Source organism: Sminthopsis crassicaudata, chromosome 4, assembly GCF_048593235.1.
Source record: "Sminthopsis crassicaudata isolate SCR6 chromosome 4, ASM4859323v1, whole genome shotgun sequence".
Taxonomy (NCBI): Eukaryota; Metazoa; Chordata; class Mammalia; order Dasyuromorphia; family Dasyuridae; genus Sminthopsis; species Sminthopsis crassicaudata.
The window spans coordinates 288,905,701-288,933,535 of NC_133620.1; the positions used below are offsets into that span (position 1 = coordinate 288,905,701).

General features: G+C 39.9%; 1 protein-coding gene across 2 annotated transcripts in view; it reads left to right on the forward strand.

The window, feature by feature from the left end:
- The first annotated feature begins 13,477 nt into the window (after nt 1-13,477).
- Nucleotides 13,478-27,835, forward strand: part of GRM4 (glutamate metabotropic receptor 4) — a 281,111-nt gene continuing 266,753 nt past the window's right edge. For both annotated transcript variants that reach the window (XM_074311244.1, XM_074311243.1), the window contains exon 1: nt 13,478-14,013. In XM_074311244.1, coding sequence (XP_074167345.1) covers nt 13,612-14,013 — 402 coding nt within the window. In that variant the 5' untranslated portion in view covers nt 13,478-13,611. The remainder of the gene's footprint in view (nt 14,014-27,835) is intronic.

Here is a 27,835-nt window from a genome sequence, read left to right on the forward strand (position 1 = left end):
AAAAGTATTTTGTCTGAATATCTCCTTTGCTTTTATCACATTCCACTGTGTATCTTCCTATTGATTTGTGCACATGTCACATCCTCCTTATTAGATTGCAAGGCCCTGTATTGTGAGGATTAGGTCATTTTTCATCTTTGTATCTTCAGGGCTCATCACAGTGCCTTATATATCAATCAATCAATCAACAAGATTTTATTAAGAGTTTACTATGCTCCAGGTACTATGCTTAGTACTGAGAATAACTGGAAAAGTTTTATGCAGTCCTTTGCCCACCAAGAGCCTGGATGCCAATGGATGACAACAGCTAATTATATAGCTCTTTAAAGCTTGCAAAGTTACATAATAACAGCTAGGATTTTTACAAGGATTTAAGGTTTGCAAATTGGTTTGCATACATTCTTATTTGATTCTTGCGCAACTCTGTGAGGTAGGTGCTATCAGTATCTTTATATTATAGATGGAGAAATTTTGAGACTAAGAATGTCTGAAGTTAGGAGTCTCCATTCTTCATGGGAACAATTCTAGCATTCTAGCCATTAGGACACTTTCTCATACGTAGTTGCTTTATAATATGGTAGGTGCTTAATAATTAATTGATTGAGTGAATAAATTATAAGAACAGTTATATATTATAAAATTATAATAGTATACATTTTATTATACAATAAAAATTATAATTATAATATACTAGGTAAAAATAATGAATTGATTGAGTGAATCAATTATAAGAATAGTTATGTATTATAAAATTATAATAAAATTATTTTTATTATAGAATAAAATAATTCTGACATAATGGTTGCTTAATAATTAGTTGATTGGATGAACCAATTACCAGAATAGTTATATTTTAAAGCTATAATAAAGATGACTATATAATAATATTATTATAAATATATAAATATCAAAATATTTAACATGATACAGTGGATAGAGCACTGGGCTTGGAATCAGGAAGACTCATCTTCATGAGTTCAAATTCAGCCTCAGTTACTAGGTGTATGACTTTAGACAAGTCACTTAACCCTGTTTGCCTCAGTTTCCTCATTTGCAAAATGATCTGGAGAAGGAAATGACAAACTACTATAATGTCTTTATCAAGAGAATTCCAAATGGACTCATAGAGAGTTGGGCATGACTGAATAATAAGAGATAAACATTGTAATGTTATAAAATAATTCTAATCATAATACAGTAGGTGCTTAGTCATTGGTTGATTAAATTAATTATAACAACTTATAAGTATATAATATTATAATAATACAAATTATAAATACATAAGGTTATGATTATTATATAATCAGTTGAATAATACCTCACATTCAGAGAGTTCTTTAATCCTAACAACTTGTGGCAGAGGCAGTGTAAGCATTCTTGCCATACTCTTATGGATAAGGAAAATGAGGCTTAGACTAAGTGGTTTCTCTTGGTTACAGAGTCACAGCATCTCAGACTTAAAGGAAACCTCATTGTTCATCTCATACTTCTTCCTAAATAAGAATCCCATCCCCAGCAAGGGGTTCCTCAGCCTCATCTTGCACATCTCAACTACATCTCACTTTTGGACTCTTTGGGGCACCTCGAATAGTTAAGAAGTTTTTCTGGGTTTCAAGCCTGAACTTACCTCCTTGTAGCTTCTACCCATTGCTCCTATGCCATGGGGTCTGGACCTATTATTTCATTGGTTTAGGGTACTTCCAGAGGAGAAAAATTCACCCAAATACTAGTTTGCCTCTTGTTTATAATCTTCTAAAGTTGTCTGCTCACTTAGAGCTTGTGACTTGCCTGGAGTCATATAGCCAGTGTAAAGCAGCTAAAACTTTTCTCCTCAACCTGAAATCTCTTCAGGGACTACAGTCTAATTGACAGACATTTATTAAGCACCTATCCTGTACAAGGCACTGTAGTGGGGCCTGAGATGCAAAGACACAAAAAGCCCTATGTTCAAGGAGCTTGATCTCTCTGCTGTACAAATGATAAAAGGCCATCTGAGAAAGGAAAGGACTTAATAACCTAAAGGCAATCCAGGAAGGCTTCCTAGAGAACATGGCACCTGAACTGAGGAAGACCAGGATTCTGAGAGGTAGAGAGGAGGAATGGGTGCTTATAGATTTGGGGAGATATATTTGGACAGAGGTAGAAGATAGAATGTGGAATTTAGGGAAAAGAATATTCAGTAGAGCTAGGAATCCAGGTTGGTAGGTGGGTCCTGACTGCCAGTAGGAAAGAGCTCTTTAATGCTCCATCCTCCAGAGGAAGGGCAGATCCTCAGAAGGCAGAGGAGGATGGCTGTTTCTTGGGATTTTTCCTTCTGGCAGTCAAGCTGCTTTTTCTTACTCTGACTGGAAGAACACATCTGGGATTCAGCTGTTATAATCCCCGCAAGGCATTTTTACTTTAATCTAAACATTCCCAGTGTTTTAGTTGGTCCTTTTTTGGTGGTGATGGGACAGCTTAGGTGGTGCAGTGGTTAGAGCACTGGACTGGGAGTCAGATTTAGAACTCAGGAAGACCTGATTTTGACTCTTGCTTCAGACAGTCACTAGCTATGTGACTCAGGCAAGTCCCTTAGTCTGTTTATCTCAGTTTCCTGATCTATATAATGGGGAGAATGATAACATCCACTTCACAGAGTTGCTGTGAGAATTAACTGAGATAATATTTGTAAAGTGCTTTGCAAACCTCAGTGTTATATTAAATGTTTCTTGTTGTTCCATTGTGTCTGGCTCTTTTTGTCCCTATTTGGAGTTTTCTTGGAAAAGATAGCAATGATTCTCCATTTCCTTCTCCAGCTCATTTTATAAATGAAGAAACTGAGGCAAACACAGATAAATGACTTGCCCAGGATCGCACATCCAGTAAGGATCTGAGGCCAGATTTGAATTTGGGAAGTTCCTTATTTCTAGGTCCAACACTGTTCACTATATCACTTGGCTACATATAAATGTTATTATTATTAGAAACAATTCAGTTTGTCCAGGATTCTCCTAAAATGTGATACCTAAAATTGACTTCCAGATCATAGACTCACAGGATTGTAGACTTAAGAGCTGGATAGCGACTTTGAAATCATCTGGTCTGGCCCCCTCATTTTATAAATAAAGAAGTTAAGGTTTAGGGAAATTTACCTACTAGCTCAACCTTTCACATATGAGGAATATAACATTGAGGATGCAAATCTATTTCCTTTGACTCCAGATTTATGCTCTTTTTATTGTCACAGGACAAAGTCAAGACTCAATAACCATCATCTTTCTGGCCATCATGATTGCTTTGTTGAACTGTTGATTCATACTATTATATTCAAATCCCAGATCTTTTCCTATTCTGTAGTGATTTTTTGAACTCTTGTGAAATAGAGATTTCTTTATTTCAAACCCAATTTTCTTTCTATCTGAACTGTCCCCACTTCTGGATTATATGCACATGTATATGTATTAACTAAGATTATTATTATTATTATTTAGTTCAGTAGAAATAAACAGGTTCAGTTTGGGTTCAAACTGGCTATTTGGTAATTTAAAAAAACGAACAACAACAACAAAAGAAAACTAATTCAGTATAAAAAAATTAACATTGGGATATAATGCAGGATTTCACAAATTGAAGAGGTTCAAACCCTGCTGTTCAGATTTCGAATTCCCTGAGATGGGGATATTTAAGAATGGGAGATGCTCAGCTGGGATAGATAGAATTCAGCTTGGAGGCAGAGGTGTGGATGAGATAATTTTCCAATCATGAACTCATCAGACTTAGAACTAGAAAGAATCCAGTTCTAAGGTTCCTCTACTTAGTTCCTAGGAATTAAATGACTTGCCCTCATTCACTGCAGAAACCTTAGCCTTGCCTATAAAATGAGGTGTGTTGTGAGAGTTTCCTCATCTAAGTTCCTCTGAAGTTCAGGAAGAGTCTTACCCACTACTATATCTGTAACACTAGAAGGAAACAATCATTTATTTAGTACCTACTATATACCAGGCACCTCTCAACAACTCTGGGAAGTAGGTACTAACTACCTTGACTGGAAGTCAAAAAATGAGTTGTCAGATGGAAAGGAAAAGAAATTTCTTAGTGTACTAAGGAAGATGGCTTGGGCTAGCTGCAGCTTCAGATTTTTAGGGTAAATTTTGGGATTTTGTAACTTTGTAGCTTTGCTTAGAATATAAAACCATTCACTGGCATCCCTCAGCCAAAAAGGAAATGGGGAATTGTGCAAACCTTAAGATCCAGGGAGTGGCTAAGTATCAGGCTTGCTCCTGGGGGAGAAATTCATTTCTTTGAGGTTAGTCTTATCTGTATTCCCTATATTGGCAGGAAATCTCTAAGATGGTGAAGGCTCCTTATAAAGTAGAATAATTCTTATTCACCCTGTTGCTGCTAGTAGCAAAGCTCCATTTCCTTGAGCTCAGAAATTACTTTATCTGGGGAGAACAGTTTTCCCAAAACTCACAGAAATGTACTAGGGTTCATTTACTTTCTTCACAGGTGGATGGACTAGGTGATGTCTAATTTCTCACCTAGATCTTAATCTTGTAATTGTTGACCTAGTTAAACAATGGAGATGGGATTCAAGCCCCTTGATTTGCTTCGGAGCTTTCCTCTCTGATGCCCTTTTCTCTTTCCCTCTTTCCCTTTTTCTGTTTCCTGACTTTCTCTTTCCTCTACTTTTGTCAAAGAAACAGGAGAGGAAAAGGAGAGAAGGTAAAGAGACTAGAATAGGAAAAGTGGAGAGAGAGAGAGAGAGAGAGAGAGAGAGAGAGAGAGAGAGAGAGAGAGAGAGAGAGAGAGAGAGAGAGAGAGAGAGAGAGAGAGATTTACAGACACACAAAACAGTCAGAAATAGGTAAGAGACAGAATAAGAGACACACAGAGAAGCAGAGACACACAGAGAGACAGGCACACATGAGAGAGAACAAGAGAGTGAGAGTGAGAGAGTAAGAGAGACACAGAGACTCAGAGAGAGATTGAGAGAGAGAAGAGGGAAGGAGGGAAAGAAAGAGTTACAGAGAAAAGAGAAGGAAGAATGAGTAACAAAGTTGTATCCAGAGATACTTTTGTATACACCTGAATAGACAGATCAGTGCTGAATATTTCAGAAAATAATTGGTAATTTAGAGTGGAAAATACTTTCCATCCTGATGTTCCCGTTTGAATTTTGCTTGGCTATGCTGAGAGAGTGCCAGAATGAGATTTAAGGGTAGAGGAACTAGGATTGAGGGGAGGGGAGTGTTACAGATCTGGAGAGAAAACTTTCTTTTCTCTAAGAAAGCTCTCCTCTCTTCTTTCTCCTTTAATAAGAGATGACTTTGTGTCTCTCTCTGTCTCTCAATTTCTCTCTCTCTTTTCTCTCCTCCCAACCCCCCCTTTCCTCCGTCTTGTTTGCCCATACCTCCTTTCTTTCTTCCCCATCTCTCTTCCCTGATTTAGGAATGAGGCAAGACCTGCCTGGAGGGTGGAAGGGGCTCATTTCACCTGCAGTTCCCCCTTCCTCCTCTCTCCCTCCGACAGTTTTTTGTGTCTCCTTCTACTCACCCAGTATTTTTACCTTCTTCTTGTTCCCATTACTCCATCAAAAGAGTGGTGGTAGGGGTAGAGGGGTGTTGGGGAGCTGTAACAGGCAGCAGTTTGCCTAGCTCTCTGAGGAGCTCAGAGAGAGCAGGATTATAAGCATGTACCTTTATCAAATGTCCTGTGAGACTGAAACCCTTCCCACCTCCCATTCTGGCCCATCTCCTGGAGCCTGGCAAAAAGAAGGAATTTTGGCATTCCTGAGCAACAGGTATGGATTCTGTGTTCTGAATTCTAGTCCTATTCTGTTTTCCTTATATTCCTCATTATATTCCCTTTACAGTTTTCTAAACATTAACTTTTCAATCTTTTATCTCTTTGAATCCTAAATGATTCCTCTTTGAGAACTGGGGAAGTTGTCTGACATATACTAGCTCACATAAGTGAGCCAGAGCATTTAACTTCCGATATGGTGCAGGCAATTCTCTAGTAGATGCCAATGTATTGGCAGAGGGAGTTGTGGCTCCCTACACTGTCAAAGTCCCAGATCTTACAATAGGCAAAAAATTACAGATGAGAGAGACAGAAGACTAGAAAGACAGGTTTAAAGTCTGGAAGATCCTGGTTCAAGTGCTACCTAGCTATGTGACTCTTAGAGATCACTTAATTGACACCAAGATGCATAGAAGTGTGTGTGATAAATTTAGATACCAAGAATTTCTTTTACCCAGCAGTTTTCTTTTTTTTTTCTTTTTTAAAATTTTATTAGTTTTATAATTATATATATTTTGACAGTACATATGCATGAGTAATTTTTTTTTTATAACATTATCCCTTGTGTTCATTTTTCCAGATTTTCCCCTCCTTCCCTCTACTCCCTCCCTTAGATGACAGGCAATCCCATACATTTTACATGTGTTACAGTATAATCTAGATACAATATATGTGTGTAAATCCAATTTTCTTGTTGCACGTTAAGTATTAGATTCCGAAGGTATAAGTAACCTGGGTAGATAGACAGTAGTGCTAACAATTTACACTCATTTCCCAGTTCCCTATCTGGATGTAGCTGATTCTGTCCGTCACTGATCAATTGGAATTGGATTAGCTCTTCTCTATGTTGAAGATATCAATTTCCATCAGAATACATCCTCATACAGTATTGTTGTTGAAGTGTATAATGATCTCCAGGTTCTGCTCATTTCACTCAGCATCATGTAAGTCTCTCCAGGCCTTTCTGAAATCATCCTGCTGGTCATTTCTTACAGAACAATAATATTCCATAACATTCATATACCATAATTTACCCAACCATTCTCCAATTGATGGACATCCCTTCATTTTCCAGTTTCTAGCCACTACAAAAAGGGCTGCCACAAACATTTTGGCACATACAGGACCCTTTCCCCTCTTTAGTATTTCTTTGGGATAAAAGCCCAGGAGTAGTACTGCTTACCCAGCAGTTTTCAAAGTATGGTTCAGGGACCCCTAGGAGTTTCTAAGACCCATTTCACTATAATACTAAGACATTTTGATTTCTAATACAGTAAATAGTTTTGGGGGTCTTAAATAAGGAAGTAAACAAACATTTCTTAAACCTCTCCTATATGCCATATTTTATAAATATTATCTCATTTGATCCTAGGAGGTAGATGTGATTATTAGGACAGCGAAATAGTGCTTGTTCTGGTGTCAGGAAACCTCATCTTCCTGAACTAAAATCTGGTCTCAGATCCTTACTACTGTGTAACCCAGAACAAATCACTTTACCTTGTTTGCCTCAGTTTCCTTATCTATAAAAGTGATCTAGAGAAGGAAATGGCAATCCGCTCCAGTATAGTGCAAATACACCAAAATTTGGTTGTCAAAGACATGGCTAAAGATGACTGAATGACAACCAAACACTTTACAGTTGAGGAAACTGAGACAGGTCAGACAGCTAGGTTGTATCTAAGTTCAGATCTGAATTCATGGTTTTTTTTACTTCAGACCCACTGTTCTATATACTGTATCATCTTGCTGTTTCACAATTTAAAATAATTTTTAAGAGTGTGAAGGGATTTTGAGACCAAAAAGTTTGAGAACTGCTCTTCTGTATTAAGGAAACTATACATTTAGGGGGGAATCACAAAATGACCTTGCAAGGAACTCATCTTGACCCTGAATTCTTGATCATGATCCTAGAAGCTGGGAAGACTGACTAACCTAAGTTTGGAGAGACCTATCACCCAATACAAGTGACAGATTAAAAATTTTTTTTTTTTGATCACAGCAATTCATGACAATAATCTATTCAGGAATGAATGGATGGGTTGGGATTTGTGTCATGGAGGGATGCTCACATTAGTTAAATCCAGAATAATTTTGTTATTATTTTTTCCCCTAGCTCTGTGAAGTAATTCTTTGGCAGTTTGACTGGTTTGGCATTGAATAAACTTAGGTAGTATTGTTATTTTTATTATATTGGTCCATGAACTATTACAATTTCTCTGGTCTGTATTTATTATATAAGGAGTGTCTTGTCATTGTGTTCATATAGTTCCTATATAAGTCACGGCAGGCCAGTATTGTAATTATTTTAAGTAGAATTTTAATTTCTTCTTCTTGGATTTTGTTGATAATACATAGAAAATGCAGGTGATTTGTGTGGGCTTATTTTCTGTCTTATAACTTTGCTGATTGTTAATTATTTCAATTAGTTTTTTTTTTAATTCGACTCCCTAGGGTTCTCTAAGTAAACCATCATATTATCTACAAAAAGCCTTGCTAGTAAATCACAGATTTTTAGAACCATTGAAACATTATAGATGAATAAACCAAGTCCCCCCCAAAAGAGGTAAAATAATTTGCTTGAAGTCAGTCATAAAGCTAGTAAGTGGCAAACCAGATTAACCTAGATCAAACCTAGGCTTTTACTGTAATCCTTAGATCATAGATTTCTAGCTGGGAGGCATCTTTATAGGTCACTTCATACAACTACCCACATTTTGCAGATGAAGAGACTGAGGCCCAGAGAGATTAATTGACTTGTCCAAGATCACATATCAGGTAAATGTGCTGAGGCATATATTTTGCACTGGAGCTGTTAATTTTTTTTTTATAAATTTATTTACAAAGGCAAAATATAAAAAAAAATATGGGATGAGCTGTAAACTCCATAGAAATAAAAGTGAACAAAACCAGAGCTTATTAGCTCTAATGGGGTCAATCAACAAGCAATCCCCCATACCATACCCTCCTCCTGTCCCTGTTCTAGAGAGAAATGAAAGATGATTGAACTAGTGAGACTGGCAGGGGGAAGCAAGGGTTGGGTGGTGGGGGAGAGACTCAAGTGTAGGCTAAGCACTACATATTCCTGTAGACTATAAATTCCTTGAAGGGAGGACCCGTTTCATTGCTATTTTTCCAGTCCTTTTGATCAATAGCTGGTTATTGACCCCAGATGACTCTGGAGGATAAAGTGAGGTTAGTGACTTTGCACAGTCTTTATTCCAATTCACTTGCATGTCATAGTATCACCTCCCTGATGTCATGGTACTCTTTGAGAACAAAGGACAAACAACAACAATTTGTGTTCTTGTAACAAGAGCTGATGTTGACAATGTTTTAAAATTTGTAAATTATATATATGTTCTTTTGCTTGAATCTCATTAGAATCATAGATTTAGCGATAAATAGGCTAGAGATATTAGAGGGAGTAGAGTCCAACTTCTTCATTTTACATATCAGAAAACTGAGGCTCCAGGATGTCAAATCATTTGCCCATAACTTTTTAAATTAATTTTATAATTATAACTTTTTTTTTGACAGTACATTTGCCTGGGTAATTTTTTACAACATTATTGCTTGCACTCACTTCTGTTCTGACTTTTCCCCTCCTTCCCTCCACCCCCTCCCCTAGATGGCAGGCATTCCCATACATGTTAGATATGTTATAGTATATCATAGATACAACATATGGGTGCAGAACCGAATTTCTTGTTGCACAGGGAGAATTGGATTCAGAAGGTAAAAATAACCTGAGAAGAAAAACAAAAATGCAAACAGTTTACACTCATTTCCCAGTGTTCCTTTTCTGGGTGTAGCTGATTCTGTCCATCATTGATCAATTGAATCTGGATTAGCTCTTCTCTATGTTGAAGATATCCACTTCCATCAGAATACATCCTCATATAGTATTGTTGTTGAAGTGTATAATGATCTCCTGGTTCTGCTCATTTCACTCAGTATCAGTTGATATAAGTCTCTCCAAACCTCTCCTGCTGGTCATTTCTTACAGAACAATAATATTCCATAATATTAATATACCATAATTACCCAACCATTCTCCCATTGATGGACATCCATTCATTTTCCAGTTTCTAGCCACTATGAAAAGGGCTGCCACAAACATTTTGGCACATACAGGTCCCTTTCCCCTCCTCAGTAGTTCCTTGGGATATAAGCCCAGTAGTAGTACGGCTGAATCAAAGGGTATGCACATTTTGATAACTTTTGGGGCATAGTTCCAGATTGCTCTCCAGAATGGTTGGATTTGTTCACAACTCCACCAACAATGCATCAGTGTCCCAGTTTTCCCACAGCCCCTCCAACATTCATCGTTATTTGTTCCTGTCATCTTAGCCAATCTGACAGGTGTGTAATGATACCTCAGAGTTGTCTTAATTTGCATTTCTCTGATCAATAGTGATTTGGAACACTTTCATATGAGTGGAAATAGTTTCAATTTTATCATCTGAAAATTGTTCATATCCTTTGACCATTTATCAATTAGAGAATGGCTTGATTTCTTTTAAATTAAAATCAGTTCTCTGTATATTTTCATTTGCCTGTAATTAATATGTGGAAGAGCTGCACATATCTTTATTTATTTATTTATCTGTGAACATGTTACATCTCCTTAAATGAATATAAACTCCTTGAGGGCAAACTCTGTGTTGATTCTATATTCTAGTGTTCAGTGCGTGCCTTCCCAGAATAATCAATTAATAGATGCTAATTGATTATAGGAGGTTGAAGGTATTGGGGAAAGTTCTAATCCCAACAAATTTGGTGATTTGGGGCAAGTGACTTTACCTTGTTGTGCCACAGTTTGCTTATCTGCAAAATGGGAATAAAAGTCTCTTATTGAGAAGCAATAAAAGATCGAATGAGGCAAATGGATGTGAATGTGGTTGGTGGAATATATAAATGCCAGGTGTTGATATTGCTATAGTCTCTGACCTGAAAATATTACAGGGGCTGAGCTTCATCCTTCTAATATAATACAGGAGAGAAGTGGGTTCTAAGATCCTAGGATCCAGAAAGGCCTGCAGTTTAGATTGAAAGATTTACTTCCTGGGTAGCAGGTTTCTCTCAGATAGATCCTTTTATCCAGTGGGGGAGACTGTGACTTTCCCTGGAGGCTTTAGAAATCAATTCCAACTTCTTCTCTTGGGAAACTGAGGGAAACAGAGACAAGGGTATTCCCTTCAGATTCATTTTGGGCAGCTACTGGAAGAGATGATCCAAGCATCTTACTCCCCAACCAGGCCCATAATTGTCCTCCTAGACCCTCTCATTCTTGCTGATGGAGAAAAGAGGATTGAAAATGGTAATGGTGGTAGATGGCAGGCAAGATTCCAGGGGAAAACTAGCTTCAGAGGAGTGAGAATAAAGGAAGAGCTGGCATTCTCTTCTCTGCCCTCCTGGATAAATATTTAATGCCAATAAGAATGATAATGACATTGATAATAATAATAGACAGCAGTGGGAGTGGTAACCTGAGTTCTAATCTAGGACAGAAAGACCAAAGAGAGAAGGCTGCCATGGTTTCTTTCCTTAAGTGAGGCCTCATTACCTGGTCATCTCACCTGGGGATATTGGGCAACCCTCGGGTTGGAGTGGAGAAGGGAAGACGAGGGGAAACTTTCCTATCTCTTGGGAAAAAATTCCAGGGAGACTGGATGGTCCCAGCTCATTTCTTTCTTTCTTTCTTTCTTTCTTTCTTTCTTTCTTTCTTTCTTTCTTTCTTTCTTTCTTTCTTTCTTTCTTTCTTTCTTTCTTTCTTTCTTTCTTTCTTTCTTTCTTTCTTTCTTTCTTTCTTTCTTTCTTTCTTTCTTTCTTTCTTTCTTTCTTTCTTTCTTTCTTTCTTTCTTTCTTTCTTTCTTTCTTTCTTTCTTTCTTTCTTTCTTTCTTTCTTTCTTTCTTTCTTTCTTTCTTTCTTTCTTTCTTTCTTTCTTTCTTTCTTTCTTTCTTTCTTTCTTTCTTTCTTTCTTTCTTTCTTTCTCTTTCTTTTAAAGGTGTCCAGGTGTGATTTGGACATACCTCAGGAGAGCAAATAGAGCCTTATGCTGAGAGTCAGAAGTCAATTTAGAGCCTCTTTAAGGCTCAGCTTTTCCCTCTGTAAAATGGAGATTCATAATACTTTCATTCTGTATCTCAAAGGGTTAAGGATCGAATGAGATTGTAGCACTGCTCCTTAAATGAGAGGTGTTATATTAAATCCTGAAGTGCTAATGGTCTTAACTGCACATTTCAGCCCTTAATTATATACTGCCTGGTACTGCTCTTTAATTGCGTTATTTGAATATGAGTTTCACTTTGCCTACAAAGTTGTAAACTTGGAGTCAGGGATTGGGCCCAATTTTTACAATTATAAGATACAGAACTGGCAGAGATCTTGGAGATCATCTAGGTCAGTCTTTTCTTTTAATAGATGAAGAAGTGAGATCCAGAGAGATGCTGACTTGTTTATGGTCCACATAGGTACAGTCAGTAACTAAGCTGGGATTTATTTATATCCAGACAGTTTCCAGAGCCAGTGCTTCTTTCACTCTAAATGAACAAATGAAGCATTTATATAGACATCATGTCTTTGTGTCTTTACCTCTAGTCACTTCTGACCCTCTCTACTCCCATCTCCCCATCCTTAGTATCTAGTTCCTAGTTAGGAGTGATTGGCACCTAGTAGGTACTTAGGAAACATTTGTTGATTGACAAGAGAGAGGGATAAGGTAGCCATTGGGCAGTGGAGTGAGGCGCTCCTGTTTCTCCAGGGGATTACCAGCCAGGGATTGGTGTCTCACATATCCTGATTTATTGTGAGCAAGCATTTGTGAAGGGCCCTGAAGCAAGGGAAGCTGTGTGTGTATTTCTATGTTGCTTAGAGAGATATGAGATATGCATCCCACAGCCATTTCTGGCCTTAGGATGCCGGGCCCTGGAGGACATAGGCATCTCCCTTATGGATGCTTTGGGGTGTAGCTGGGAAAAGGAGAGCTTCAGTTGTCTTCCAAAGGGCTGGATTTCTATTTCATACTGTCTCTAGAGTAGGATAGCTGGAAATAAATCAGATTCTGGAGATTTGCAAAGCCTTTGGCGATAACCTCTGGCATCTCCATCTCTCTGGCAGAAATCAGAATAGCTAATACCCTCTTTGGGGTTTTGTTTCACATTCTCTCTCTCTCTCTCTCTCTCTCTCTCTCTCTCTCTCTCTCTCTCTCTCTCTCTCTCTCTCTCTCTCTCTCTCTCTCTCCCTCTCTCTCATTAGCTCTACTTTCTAAGGTTGGAAGAACAGAACGATTTTCTTCTCATCACCACATTATGAAAAGCCAACAGCCTTCTTGTCTCTCTCTGCAGTGAGCAATTGAAGGACCATCCATCAGAACTTGTGAATCCTATGAAACATAGACCACCTGCTATCTGGTATCCCTTTGGCTGCTGGCAAGTCCCCCCGGCATGGATTGTGGAATCTCCTGGAGTCACTGAGTTTCATCCCTGGGACAGCATTCCTAGTATCCATGAGAACAAGACATCATGGTCTGGCACCTTGGATCTCCTGGGAACTCCCCAAAGCTTTGCTCCTAACCCGATCCCCGTGAGAACCTTAGGGGAACCTGGAGCAGAAGCCCATGCTACAGGACCAAGCTAAGGCCAGGAGTTTCTGTCTGCTGTGCATGGGTCTCTAGGATTTTCATTCCCTTTCTGTCCTTTGGCGATGACTAGGAAGAGCCGAGGCTGCTGGTGCCTACAGCGGCTGCCTCTTTTGCTGTTTCTTAGCCTGTGCTTTTTTTGGGTAGCCCCTTCCCTGGCAAACCCAGGGGCCAGGGACACCCCCACATGAACTCTATCCGGATTGATGGGGACATCACTCTCGGGGGCCTATTCCCAGTTCACGGGAGGGGTTCTGAAGGTAAAGCCTGTGGGGAGCTTAAGAAAGAGAAAGGTATCCACCGGTTGGAGGCCATGCTGTTTGCACTTGACCGGATCAATAATGATCCTGACCTGCTGCCCAACATCACACTGGGTGCTCGCATCCTGGACACCTGCTCCAGGGATACCCATGCTCTAGAGCAGTCACTGACTTTTGTGCAGGCCCTGATCGAAAAGGACGGCACTGAGGTGCGTTGCGTCAATGGAGGCCCACCCATCATCACTAAGCCAGAGCGTGTGGTGGGCGTCATTGGGGCATCTGGCAGTTCAGTCTCCATCATGGTGGCCAACATCCTTCGCCTCTTCAAGGTGAGTGTGCCTCTGGTGCTGGAGCCTCTAAACAATGTATTGCTTCTTCTTCCCTTTCTCCTCTTGTTTCTAGAGAGAGAGAGCTGGAGGTTCTCCTCCAATCCCATAAAGATGACTATTGAGGGTATGTTAAAAAAAGGAGATCTTTATTTTATGTCACTATAGTCTTTAGCTACTGAACAGTCCTTCTATTCTTGGTTCTTTTTTCTTTCCCTTCCTCTTTCTTTTCTTTTTCCTTCTTTCCTTTCTCCCCCTCCCTCATTTCTTTTCCTCTACTTGTCCCTTTTCTTGCCTTCTTTCTCTTCCATTTATTATGACCTTCCTCTCTTCTTTTCTCTTTTCTCCCTTCCCTTCTTACTGGTCTCTCATTCCCCTCCCCCTTTCTTTTCCTACCCTTCCCTCTTTCCCCTCCCTCTTCTTTTCTTTTTTTATCTGTTTCCTATTCTCCTCTTTCTCCTTTCTCTTTCCCTCCTCCCTTCCTCCCTCCCTTCCTTCCTCTCTCCCTTCCTTCCTCCCTTCCTTCCTTCCTTCCTTCTTCCCTCCCTTCCTCTCTCCCTTCCTTCCTCCCTTCCTCCCTTCCTCCCTTTCCCTGCCTATTCTTTTCTCCCTTTCCTTCTTACCTGCCTCCCATCCTCCCACTCTTTCCTTCTCTACTCTCCCCTCCCCCTCTCCCCTTGTTTCCTTTCCTTCTTCCTGGGGCAAGAGCTGCTGATTTGCAATTCAATCGGAGCCAAGTGCTTCGCTAAGCTGCTACTACTACTGAAAGCTACCGAGTGGAGAAAGGAAAAAAAAAACATTACAAGCATTTTACCAATAATTATGTGCCTGCTTCTCTGTGCCTTGTTTTGCAGTGTATGTGCTTGTGTGTGTGAGAGAGTGCAGGAGCAGGAGGATGGGTTTTGCTTGTGGCAGTCATGGGAGACACAGCCCTGGCCACCCTATTTCCTTCTCCTTTCCTCAGGGAAGTGGGCCCGGCCTTGTCCCAGGAGAGAGATGGTTTTTCAGGGAAAGATCAGGACTTTTCTGGGCAGCCAGAAATCAGGTCTGGAGTAGAAGAATTGGCTCTTTGAGAGAGGCAGTAGTGGTGGTGAGACAGTGAAGCTTTCTGAGGGGGAGTTCCTTACATAGATCCTTTCTCTGGAACCCATTTCTGTAGCTAATATGTGGCAGGAGAATCAGTGAGGAAATCCTACCTTCTGCAGGAAGTCTGGCACATTGTAGGCTCAGAATAAATGCTTGTTGACTTGGACTTGGTTTGGAGGGGGATGGGAAGGAAGATGTCGAATGACAGAAAGGAGGCTAGACATGTATCTCATATGTGCTATGCTGTCATATCAATCATATCATATTTCACATTATTGCAGGGTGGGAAAGAGCCTCAGCCATTATGTACCTCAGCTTCTTCCCTGTTAGAGGCTTTAAGGCTTAGAGTATAAAGACAGAGCCTTAGTCAGCGAGAGCTGTGTTCAAATTCTACCTAATGCCTATTGGCTATGTAATGCCTTCTCACTTTTCAGTGCCTCAGGGAGCTCTCTAGCACTATAAACTGCAAGACAAGAGCTAATTAATGTAGGCATAGGGAGATCCTTTATGGAACTTCATTGTACCAAATACAATCATAGATGTGGTCTCCCCAAAACTCTCCCCTTCACTTTAGAGGTGGCAAAAATGAGGTCCAGAGTTAGCTGTATGACTCAGGCCTTCTGATAGCTTTGATGTTCTCAAGTCCTGCCGACTCTTCATTGGGGTTTTCACTCAGGAAAGTAAGTCCTTTGGATTTCAGGCCCAGACCTCTTTCCATTTCACCACTAGCTGCCCTGCTGGCATTGTATTTGACTGGCTTGCCCAACATTTTATTACCGAAATTGTTGGGTATTTTAGATGTAGAGAGAGGCAAAAGTTAGATGTGCTGTGTTATGGAAAGCATTATTTCTTTTGCTTTTGATTTTAGTAATCAATCCATCAATCCACAAACATTTATTAAGCTCTTACCATTATCAATCATGTTGCCAATCCTGGGGATACCAAGAAAGGCAAAAATCATAAAAACAGTCCCAATCCTTCAGAAGTTTTCATTGTAATGAGTAAAACAGCATAAAAACAAATAGGCAAATATAAAATAATAAGTAGAAGGAGAGTGACACCTGAAATTTCTCTCTTGGGACAAAGCTGGGGCCACTTCCCAGGGGAAATGAGGAGGGAATGTGGGATTATTTGGGGCTCTTCTTGCCATGGCTGCCACAAATAAGCCCATCCTCCTGCTCCTGTACTCCCTTCCACACACAACCACATGCTGCAGAACAAAGCATGGAGAAGCTGGCATCTAATTATTAGTAAAATTATTAAATTTTGCCAATTAGTAAAAAACTGGTGAAAGTATCAAATGGTTGGGGGTGGGAAGGGATTGGGAAGGTCTCCTGAAGATGGCAAAAAACCATGTCAAGAGAGGTAGTGTGAACAGGGAAAGTATTCCAGACCTGGGGAACCTCCGGGGAAAGGCTTGAAAACGAGAAATGGAGTGTCCTACAGGAAGTGGGCCAGTCTTGTGGGATTGTACTGTGTGGAGGTAGAAAAATATGGAAGACTGGAAAGTAGGAAAGGGTAGGTCTATGCCGTGTTAAGTATCAAATAGATTTGATATTTGATCGTGGAGGTGATAGGGAGCCTCTGAGCTTATTGAACAAAGAGGGTGACATCTCCTTGTCTGGGGTCTTTCCAATGGCTTCTTGGTTCTTGTGGAATGAGTTTTCTTAATTTTCAAGTTTCAATGAGCTTGTGCTGCTTGATGAGGGTCGCACTTGGTGCATTCTGAATACTGGGAAACTTTGGGTTGATGACTCTTTGCCTCTGTTGCTTCATTCTGAAGGTGAGCTGAGATGTGGCTTGATAATTCTGCTGTCTCTATGACTACAAGATGCTTACAGGGGTGATGAGAGTGGCAGTTGTTGAAGAAAGACATGATATCCCAGGAAGGCAGAATAACTCTTTATATGGCCAGTTTTTCTGTTACTTAATTGTTTCCTAAAAACCCATCTATGTATGGCTAACTCATTTTACAAATAGTGTTAATGTCTTTAAAGTCTGGAGTTCTGATGTCTATGCTAACCTCTCCTGGGGGCTGTTGTGTATATGAGAGTTTCCCAAGAGTTCTTTGTCCTAACCTCAGGCTTTAAACTTCTTCTTTTTTAATTAAAATTTTTTTATTAATAGATTTCATTTTTACATCACTTACATTTCCAAATATATCCCTCCCAACTCTTTTACCCAGAGAGCCATCTCCTGTTAAGAACAGAGGGAAAAAAGAGGCTCAGCAAAATCAACCAACTTATTAGCTGAATCTAATAGGATATGCAGGGTTTTGAGTTCTTGCCTCTTCAAAGAAGGGTATGAAGTCAGATTGGCTTAGGACTGAATTTGGAGCCAGGAAGACTTGAGTTCAAATCGCTTAGATATTTGCCAACTGTGTGAAGTTGTACAAGCCATTTCTCTGACCTCAGTTTTCTCATCTGTATAATGGGAATAATGGTACCTTCTTCACAGGGGTATTGTGAGTTGAGATAATATGTACTTTGTAAACATCAAAGCGTTAGTTTAGGGACTAAGTTTGTGATTTCACTGGCATAGAGATTTTCCAGATGATAAACTTCCTCTACCAATTAAGTAGAAAGTATTTTCTCCAATGCATAACCTAGATAACCGAGCAGTTAAGTGACTTGAGTAGGGTCACATAGCCAGTAAATTTTAGAGGGGAGACTTGAACCCCAGTCTTCTTGGTTCCAAGTCTAACACTCTATCTGTGATGCAAAGGCTGCCTTATATAAAAAGCAGCAAATATTATTCTGATCCTTGCATCTGTCTCTATCAATGGTTCAATCATGTTCCTAAGACTGTGGGAGATAGCCAATTTTATCACCTCATTTTAATCAAACAACCAACCAACCAATGAACATTTTTTATTTTATTTATCTTATTTTTGAAAGCAATTGGGGCTAAGTGAAATGCTCCAGATCAAGTGTCTGAGTCTGGATTTGAACTCCTGACTCCAGGGCTGGTGCTCTGTCCACTGCAGCACCTAACTGTGTCCTTGACATTTATTTATTTATTTTTTTAAATTTCAAGTTTCAAATTCTTTCTTTCCCTTACCCATTAAGAAGGCAAATGATATGAAACCCATTATATATGTGAAGTCATGCAAAACATTTCTATATTAGCTATATTGCAAAAAAACCAAGAAAAAATGTGCTTCAATCTAAGAGTTCATCAGTTTTGTCTTTGGAAGTGGATAGCATTTTTCATCATAAGGCCTTTAGAATTATCTTAGATGATTATGTTGATCAGAGTAGCTAAGTTTTTCCCAGTTGCTCATCATTACAATATTGCTTTTACTGTGTACAATATTCTCCTGGTTCTACTCACTTTATTTTGCATCAGTTCATATAGATCTTCCCATGACCTCCCTGCTGGTCATTTCTCCACCATAATCATATACCCCAACTTATTCAGCCCCAATTTATGGACATCTTAAAATCCAATTCTTTTTTTTTTTTGATAATATTTTATTTTTTTCCAATTACATGTAAAGACAGTTTTAAACATTCATTTAAAAATTTTGAGTTCTAAATTTTCTCCTTTCCTTCCTCCCCCTTCTTCCTCATCCCTAAGACTCACTCTCCAATTCTTAACACAATTAAAAAACCCCACAACTTTTTTTTTTTTTTTTTTTTTGCTAAGGCAATTGGGATTAAGTGACTTGTCTAGGGTCACATAGCTTGGAAGTATTAAATGTCTGAGGCTGGATTTGAACGGTGCTCTTTTCATTGTTCCATCTAACTGCCCCCCAAAACAAACATTTATTAAGTATGTATTATGTACCAGCATTGTGATTTTCCAGAAAAGATACCCAGTATCACACAGGCAATAAGAAGCAGACCTGAAACTTGAACTCAATCTGTTGACACTAAGTTTATTTCTCTTTATGTTGTGCCAAACTACTTTTGTTAAAAGGTGCATTGTTTTCATTTTTTTCTGGGGGGGAATAAGGGCTGTTTTTTGGGGGGAGTGAGGGGAATTGGAACCTCTGGGCTTTTTTAAGGATGGGAAGGTAGTAGGATAATTCAGGAGACAAATTCTCTTTGTAATTTATAGTGACATAAATGAGAACTTGCAGCAGGTGCTGGAGGCCCTGATTCTATCCTTCTCTTCCTCATCATCTGACCAAACCCAAACTTTTACCTTTATTTTTCCTATGAATTTTCTAGTCACTGAATAATGTTAGGATTTTGAGAGAAACCCTCACACTATCTAGGGCTTACCAATAAACAAGACAAAAAAAAAAACAAAGATGAGAAGAACTAAGAATAAGGAATAAGTATTAAAAAATGAACAAAAGAGGATAGGAGATAGGAAAGAAGGAGTCAGGAGAAAGAAGATGATAGGAAAGATGAGGAGGGGATTGGAGAGGGATGAGACAGGGAGAATTCAAAGAGAATGAAGAATGAGAGGCAGTATTTCTCAGTGGTTAGAATATTGAACCTGGAGTTGAGAAGATTTGGATTTTGAATATGATCTTAAGAATTTACTCGCTGGTCTCAATCTCTCTGACTCTCAGTTTTCTCATGTATCAAAGGAAGCAACCAGGCTAGATGACCTCTGAATCTATGAAGGTGGGAGGGAAGAGGAGCTCAAGAAAGAAGGAGGAGGAGGAGGAGAAGAAAAAAAGGAGAAGGAAGAGGAGGAGAAGAAAAAAAGGAGAAGGAGGAGGAGGAGGAGGAAGAAGAAGAGATAAAGAGGAAGAGACAGAAAGAGAGAGAGAGGGAGAGGGAGAGGAAGAGGGAGAGGGAGAGGGAGAGGGGTGGGAATATGGTGAAGAGAGATGGATAGCTGATGGTCTGAGCTCCCAGGATTCCTTTTAAAAGCATTAATGTTCCAGGAGAGCGTTGTGAGGGCTATTAATAATTAAAATAATAGAAATGAGAGGCCAGGCGAGAAACTGAAAAGCCATTTAGAGAGGCAAAAAAGATTGAGCTTCAGCAAGGGAGCCGGCAGGGAGGGAAGAGGGGGGGTGTGTTTGGAAGGGGAGGTGGGGTTGGGAAGTCAGTGAGGCACCTTGATGGAGCTTTGATGAGGAATGTGTCTAATAGTTTAATTTCAGAGCTCATTTGATTTGTCTGGAAAGTGCCCTGAGAGGGGGATCATAGCAGGGGGAGGAGAGGGAGATTCTTTCCAAACTCTGGAATGACTGACAGGACTCTGGTGAGGACCAGAGGCAAAGCAGATTATATTTAGTAGCTTCTTTCCTTCCAGGAGGCCTTTTTTGGAGGTAGAAAGGACTGGAGGGCTGGGGTAAGGCCTTAGAAAGGCTTTCAAAAGAAGTCCTGGCTAGAACAAGGAGGAATGGGAACTGGGGGGGGGGTAATTTCTCCTTTAGAATTTTCAAAAGATTTGGGATCAGGAGAAAAGCAACATGGATAGAAAGCTGGTCTCCAAATCAGAAAGATCTAGGTTCAAATGTTACTTCTGACGTACTGGCCATATAATTACTTGATCTGTCAGTGCTGTGGGCTGTGTAACAATCTTAAATGGAAATGGCTCGAGTAAACCCTACATAACGGTCCCTCAGGATACAGATTGACTTAGAAAACTACATATTAACTTTATATATTTTATTCTATTTTTATTTATTTTGTTAACTATTTCCAATGACGTTTTAATCATTCGGGCCTTAGTTAGGAGGGCTGCAGGCCACATGAGAGCTGTATGTTTGATATAATATATAATATATATTTGACCATAAGTTGTAGAGAAGGTGCTAACTTGCATGGAGAAAAGGATATTCCTCTCTGGAAGTTCTCTACATCACCTAAATCACAAGTCCAGTTAAAAGAAATAAATTAATGTGACATGGGCTTTTCTGATCCAGGGGATTTCATCATAGACTGCTGTGCCTAACCTGCTTTATACAAATGCCTAGCACAGAGCCACTTTCAAACTTAAAAAAGCAACTTGGGTCAGAAAATTTAGAGCTGGATGAGACTTTAGAGGTCATGTAGACTAACCCTCTTCATATTTTAGTTGGGTAAACTGAGGTCCAGGCAGCTAGGTGTGCAGTGGATAGAGCACACCAGGTCTGGAGTCAGGAAGATGAGTTCAAATCAGGCCTCAGATACTTCCCAGCTGTGTGACACTGGGCAAATCACTTCTTACCCTGTTTGCCTCCGTTTTTTCATCTGTAAAATAAGCTAGAGAAGGAAATGGCAAACCCCTGCAGTCTCCTTGCCAAGAAACTCGACTGGGCTCACAAAGAGTCAGTTTAAATGACATCACCACTACTAACAAAATTCAAGCCTAAAGAGATTGCTTTGGTTGCCTGGATAATACCTACTTGTAGAGTTGAGTCTCAAATCAAGGTCACTTGGTTTTAAATTTAGTGTATTTTCCTTGAAAGTATGGTGACTCTGCAATGGGACATAGACCTGGAGGCAACTTTAGAAGCTATTTGGTGCAGTTCTCCTCCCCCTCCATTTTTTTTTTTTTTTTAACAGAATGGCACTGTAAGAGAGGGGTGGGTTAGAGGACCTGAGTTCAAATCTCATATCTTGACACTTAATCACTTAATATGCCAAAAGCAGGCTGGGCCTTAGGCAATCACTCTCCACTTTGGGCCACAGTGTCTTCCCTATAAGAGCCTTTTAAGCAGGCTGGATCCCATGGTCTCTAAGATCTGGCTAGATAGCTCAGGAGACAGAATGCTGGACCTGAAGACAGGAAGTCCTGAGTTCAAATCTGACCTCAGACATTTACTAAGTTGTATGACCCTGGACAAGTCATATGACCTCTGTCTGCCTTAATTCCCAGGTGAAAGAAATGGCAAACCAACCATTCCAGTGTCTTTGCTAAGGAAACCTCATGGACAGTATGTCGAAATGAATAAATGAACAATAACAAACAACAAGGTTCTTGAGGTTAAGTATTAAGATACACACTGGATCATTGAGGAAAAACTCAGTCTTATGTCCTAAGATAAGCTACCTCAACTTACAGATTCATAAAAGAAGGAGCACGAGGTCCAGAAAGGGCAGGCAGTTGCCTAGCAAGTTGATGGCAGTGCCAAGACCAAGACCCAAATCCCCTGATTCTCATTCTCTGCTATTTTCATCATCTTTCCCCTTAACAATGAATAGAAAAGCATTTATGAAGCACTTGCTCCTCAAAAAAGCACTTCACTAAGTGCTTGAGATACAAATAGAAAAATAAGACAGCCTCTGTTTTCAAGGAGCTCATCTTGTAAAATGCATTTAGGAGGTTTCTGCTGTAAGTCAGATGGAAAAGCTCCATTGTGCCTAGCGTACAGCGCCAAAGCAGGTGGCAAGGCATCTTCTTTATTGTCTTTTTCACTAATAAAATCACATCAGGTTCTGATGTTAAACCATTTAACTGTGCCAAGGACTTTGGTGTCAAAATCTCTCTTTACTGAGTCTGCAGCACTTGTAGGAACTCAGGGGACTTTCCCCAAGGACTGCTCCCCTCTAGGATGGCTGTGGAAGCAGGAGGGGTTTAGCACTACTTCTCTCAGGGTTCTTGGGTCTGTTTGCCCATCGGTGGTCATTGGTCAGTGGGAGGGAGAAAAGTGGGCCTGTTCTCCATTTGCTCCCTTTAGGATGCCTGTGAAGGCTGGACTAGAAGCAGGACCTGGAGATGGGGTGGACAGGCAGGTGGTATGATTTGACTGGCTTGGCACACGCTACTTTCCATCTCTCCTTCAGGGTGCCTTGTTGCTTCCTAATGTAGGTGATCCTGGGCAAGGATTCAGGATAGGTCTCTGGGGGATCCGTGACGTTACTGTCCAAATTCAGGGGGTATAAATGACCTTTTGTCACACTATGTTGAGGTCATGGCATAGACAGACGATTTTGTTGTCTTTTGGAAAAAAGCTATCATATGCCATGGATTCCAAGAGTATCAGAGTGGGGAAGGATCCTAGAGATTACTTGGTCATATCTGCACTAAATACCATTGTGATCTTCCTGTTTCTGTGCCTCAGTTTCTTTCTTTGCAAAATAAGAGGGTGATTTCCAAGACCAGATGATTTTTTTTCCCCTGAGGCTGGGGTTAAGTGACTTGCCCAGGGTCACACAGCTAGGAAGTGTTAAGTGTCTGAGACCAGATCTGAACTCGGATCCTCCTGACTTCAGGCCTGGTGCTCTAAGTACCTAGTTGCCCTGACTTGATGATTTCTAAGGTTGCTTTCTATTCTAAACTCTCTAATCTTGGGGAAAGAAGGTGGTGGGAAGAGAGCAGGCCTCAAAGGAGAAGAGAAGGTATAAAATTGTGGATTCCAGGGATCAGGTAATATATTCAGTTAATATAATAATTTTGCCTTCACTTTGGGGACATCTTTGAGGACATCGGAGGAATCTCTGCTATTCCGATCTTTGTTTTCCTCTCTAGCTTGAGAAGCCACATAAGCCAAGGAAATGTTTGGCTGGCTCTCTGTGGTGCAGGGCTTCCTGACTTGGGGTTCACAAATCCTCAAGAGGACTGCAGATGGATTTCGGGAAGTCAATCAACTTGGATGAACAGAAATTACATCTTTACTTAAATATAATTGGTTTCATTTGTAATTCTGTGTATTTCATTTTATTCCATTTAAAAACATTATATTGAGGAGAGATCCATAGATTTCATCAGGCTATCAAAAGGGTCCATGACATAAAAAAGTTAGAAACTCCTGTTTTAGTGCTATGCTTCTGGGGTTAACATCCGAGGATTACAGTATTTCAGCTATGCAAGTTATTTTTGCTTAATTGATAGACAACCAAAGTGTCTAAATAGAGAGGAATGGGGAAAGGAGAGAAGTAGAGGGAAGGAAGAGTGGAGGGGGACAGTGAGGAGCCTGGGCAAAGGAAGAGGCACTAAGGGGAGGTAAGGGATGTTGACTTCATCCAGGAAGCTGGATCCCTGTTTCAAGAGATGCTGTTGGCAGCGAGACCCATTCATTATAATATGCAACAATTGTAACTTATCGCATATTGCCTTGTATTGTCAGTAATAATAACTTACATTTATGGAGCCCTTGGCAGCTTTACAAATCATTTTCCCATCCAAGGACTCATTTAATTCTCATCACAACCCTGATGTGGGGTGGGAGTGAGGGGGGAACAGGGAGGTAGGGCAGGGTTTCTCAATGCGTATTGCACAGATGAGGAAATGAAGTCTCAGAAAGATTATATACGACCCAAAGGACAAAGGAGAAATGATAGGGGACTTAAAGGCTAGTCCAATCTTCTCATTTTATCTCCCTCTTGGGAAAATGAAGTAAATTCTCAAGGACGAATAGGTGGTAAGAATTAAAGGTGGATTTTGAACCCAGAACCTTTGACCCTGGAACCAGAGCTCTCCATTACACACTCCACTGCCTGCTCCCAAGACTTAGTAAATGATGAGATTCCAACCTTTTTCTCCTATATCCCACTGACCCACGGCATTTTTTTTTTTATATGTGGTGTTGCTTCCAAAATGACAGCATCTCCCCCCACTCACATATGTCTGATCTCTCAAATTTAACCCCATGGTTCAGTAGAAAGGGTTGTGGATGGGAAGTCAGGAAACCTGGTTCTTATCCTGGCTCTATGTGTATGTCTATGGCCAAGGCTGCTACCCATTCTGGACCTCAGTTTCCTCTTCAGTAAAATGAAGAGTCAGCTGAGATGACCCTTTGAGGTACCTTAAAATTCTGACTGCCTGGATTCTAAGAGCAAAGATAAGTCTATGGAGGCACTTGAGGATTCTGCCAGTCTTCAGTAGGGAGCTGTTTAACATCTCTTGCATACCCTATAGCGCCTGACGCATAACGTGCATATCATAGACGCTCTGTGAATATTTGTTGATTTGATGACAATAATAAATTGTACTTCCCACTTGAATAGGGTTGTGTACTTTTCAAAGTGCTTTTACTTGAATCATTGCATTCAGTCCTCACAGCAACATGGGCATTCTCTCTATTTGACTGAGGAGGAAAGTATTTGAAGGACTGTTGTGAAAAAGGGATTAAGCTTGTTCTATTGGGTCCCCAATGGCAGAACTAGGAATATTAGGTGGAAGTTGCAGTGAGGCAGGTTTCAGCTTGTTGTGAGGTGGAAAACTTCCTGAGGATTGGAGCTCTCCAGAAGGGTGTTTTAGGAACTAGTCCTGGTTTTGAGGCTATCAATGGCCTCTTTGGAACAGGGGAAGGTTACAGGATCATAGCTAATCGAATTGGAAAGAACTTTAGAGGTCATCTAGATCAACACTTGCATTCTATAGATGAGGAAACTGAATGATGAAGACCCAGGGTTACACATGACAGAGCCAGCATTCAAATCCAAGTTTCCCACCACACCAGGATGATTAGATAGCCTTTTAACTCTTCTGATACACCATATCTATGAAATGGAGGCTTCAGGCAACATAGTGAATTAGAATCTGAAATCTTCTGACTCCTGGTCATCATGAGTGAGTCCATTGAGTTATTTAGCCAAATGATGAAGAAGCGTTGAATTTAAAGATAAGAGAGAGATATAGCAGGCATAATTGATATAATCCTGATGGGCTTAGGTTTGGTTGTGGAAGATATTTGTAACTAATACATCATTAGATCCATATACTGGGAAGAAATTTGGCAGAAGGAAAGGGGGAAAGAAAGAAGGAAACAATTTATTAAGTGCTTCCTATGTACCTGACTTTAAAAAAAAAATATATATATATATATCATTTGATACAACTCTGAAGGTCAAATGCTATTAGTCTCTGCATTTTACTGAGGAAACTGAGGCAAACAGAAACTGGGCAACTTGTCAAGTATCACATAGCTAAATAAGTGTTTGAAGTCACATTTGAACTTGGGGTCTTCCTGATTTCAGGTCTAGATCTCAGGCCACAGAGGTAATTTGTTCCATTGAAGCCTAGATTTCTGAGCCTTTTATCATCTTCATGGTTAGGGAAGTATTTAATGACAACAAGCAGTGGGGTTTCAAGGACATGGGAAGGCTTCTCCCTCTCCCCAAAGAAATATCTTTATCACTTGCTTGACTCGTGTCTAGAATGCCTTTAGAATGAGACTTTGAATCCTATAAAAATTCAAGTCTTCCTAGGAGAGGTGATATTTTCTAGTGTTATCAGTGATTTCCCTTTAGTGTGACTGAATTTATGGGAACATGGAATAGAATGTCAGAATTGGAAAGAGACCTTACTTACTACCACATTTATAGCTGAAGGGATCTTAGAGGTCAGCTATTCCAACCCTTTTATTTTACAGAGGAGGAAACCGAGTTCCCCAAAAGGGAAGGGACTTGCCCCAAATTACCCACAAAGTGGCTATGTCAAGATTTGAATCCTGGTCCTCTGACTCTAAATCCAGGCCTCTTTTCACTGTGTTTTCCACATTTTCTTGCTTTCTCTCATTTCATAGAGGAAGAAACTGAAGCCGAAAGTGGGAAAGAGATTTTGCCCCTCACCTTCAGGTCCCTTAGTCTAATGTTCTCCTTTCCTGAGAATAGATTGTGATTAGGGTGAAAAAGAAACTGAAAAGGCAATATGAGCCCTGGTTCCTTGAGAAGAGATAGAAGGTACAGACTCTGGGTCAAGACAACCAAGCAGCCTGCATCGTTTTGTCCAGGAGTGGTTCTAGACTTAGATCTGCCTACTCTAGACAAGAGATTTATCTATCTTCTACTATTATGACATCTTCTCCTCCCCCCAGAAGCCCCATAGATGAGAGCTTAAGAGCCAAGTGCTTTGGCAAAGAAGGATTTCAAAAAGTCAGATTCCATGAATAGTGTTTATAAACTGGAGGGAGAGAATATGTGGAATAGGGGATGAGAATAAATAGACCCTGGGAGAACCCAGAAAGTCAATAGGAAGAAGCCAGGGATCTTTAGAGAGAAGATCTGAGGATCATAATCATGTGATTTAAAGCTTTCCAGCTTCCTCCACAACCAGAGTTGTAACTAACATGGGCTCAATGGACTTTATCTAGATTGTTGACACCTATTATTCATCCATCCATGCCTTGCTTTCTAGTCTTCTAAGAGCAAGTGATTCACTATCTCTAGGATTCTGTTACTTAGTCACTCCTCTCCAGGGTCCTATCTCCCAAGTCCTGTGGAGATGAGGGCCATTTTCTATGGTCTTATTGAAATGGCTTCCAAGGTGAAAGTTGTTCTACTTCTCTCCCCCTCCCAATAATTTCATCCCAGCTACAGTTACTGATTTATCTGGTGAAGTCCCTTCATGTAAACTGAAGCTCACATTTGGTGAATTGATTTGCTCAGATCACACATGTGGTAGAGCTTGATATCAAAACCCAGATCTTCTATCTCCTCATCTGAAAATGAGGAGGTTAGATTAGATGGTTTCTAGGGATTCCTATAACCTATACACACACACACACACACACACACACACACACACACACACACACACACACATATATATATATATATATATATATATATATATCTACAATTCCTATGGCTTCCCTGGAGGTCTCTTATATTAACATGATCCATGGTTTCAGGTTAGACACTTTCTAGTCAAGCTCAAAAAATATTAATAAATAATAAATGTTTCCCATAGTAAAAAAAATCTTAGTGCATTTTGGCAATTAAGACTAAGAATTTTGGGATAAATTGGAGATAATCAACAGAGAGAAAGCACTAGTATTAGATTGTAAAAATGTTCTTTTTTCTTCTTTTTTATTATAACTTTTTATTGATAGTACATATGCATGGGTAATTTTTTCTTTCTTTTTTTTTTTTTTTTTTTTTTTACAATATTATCCTTGCAC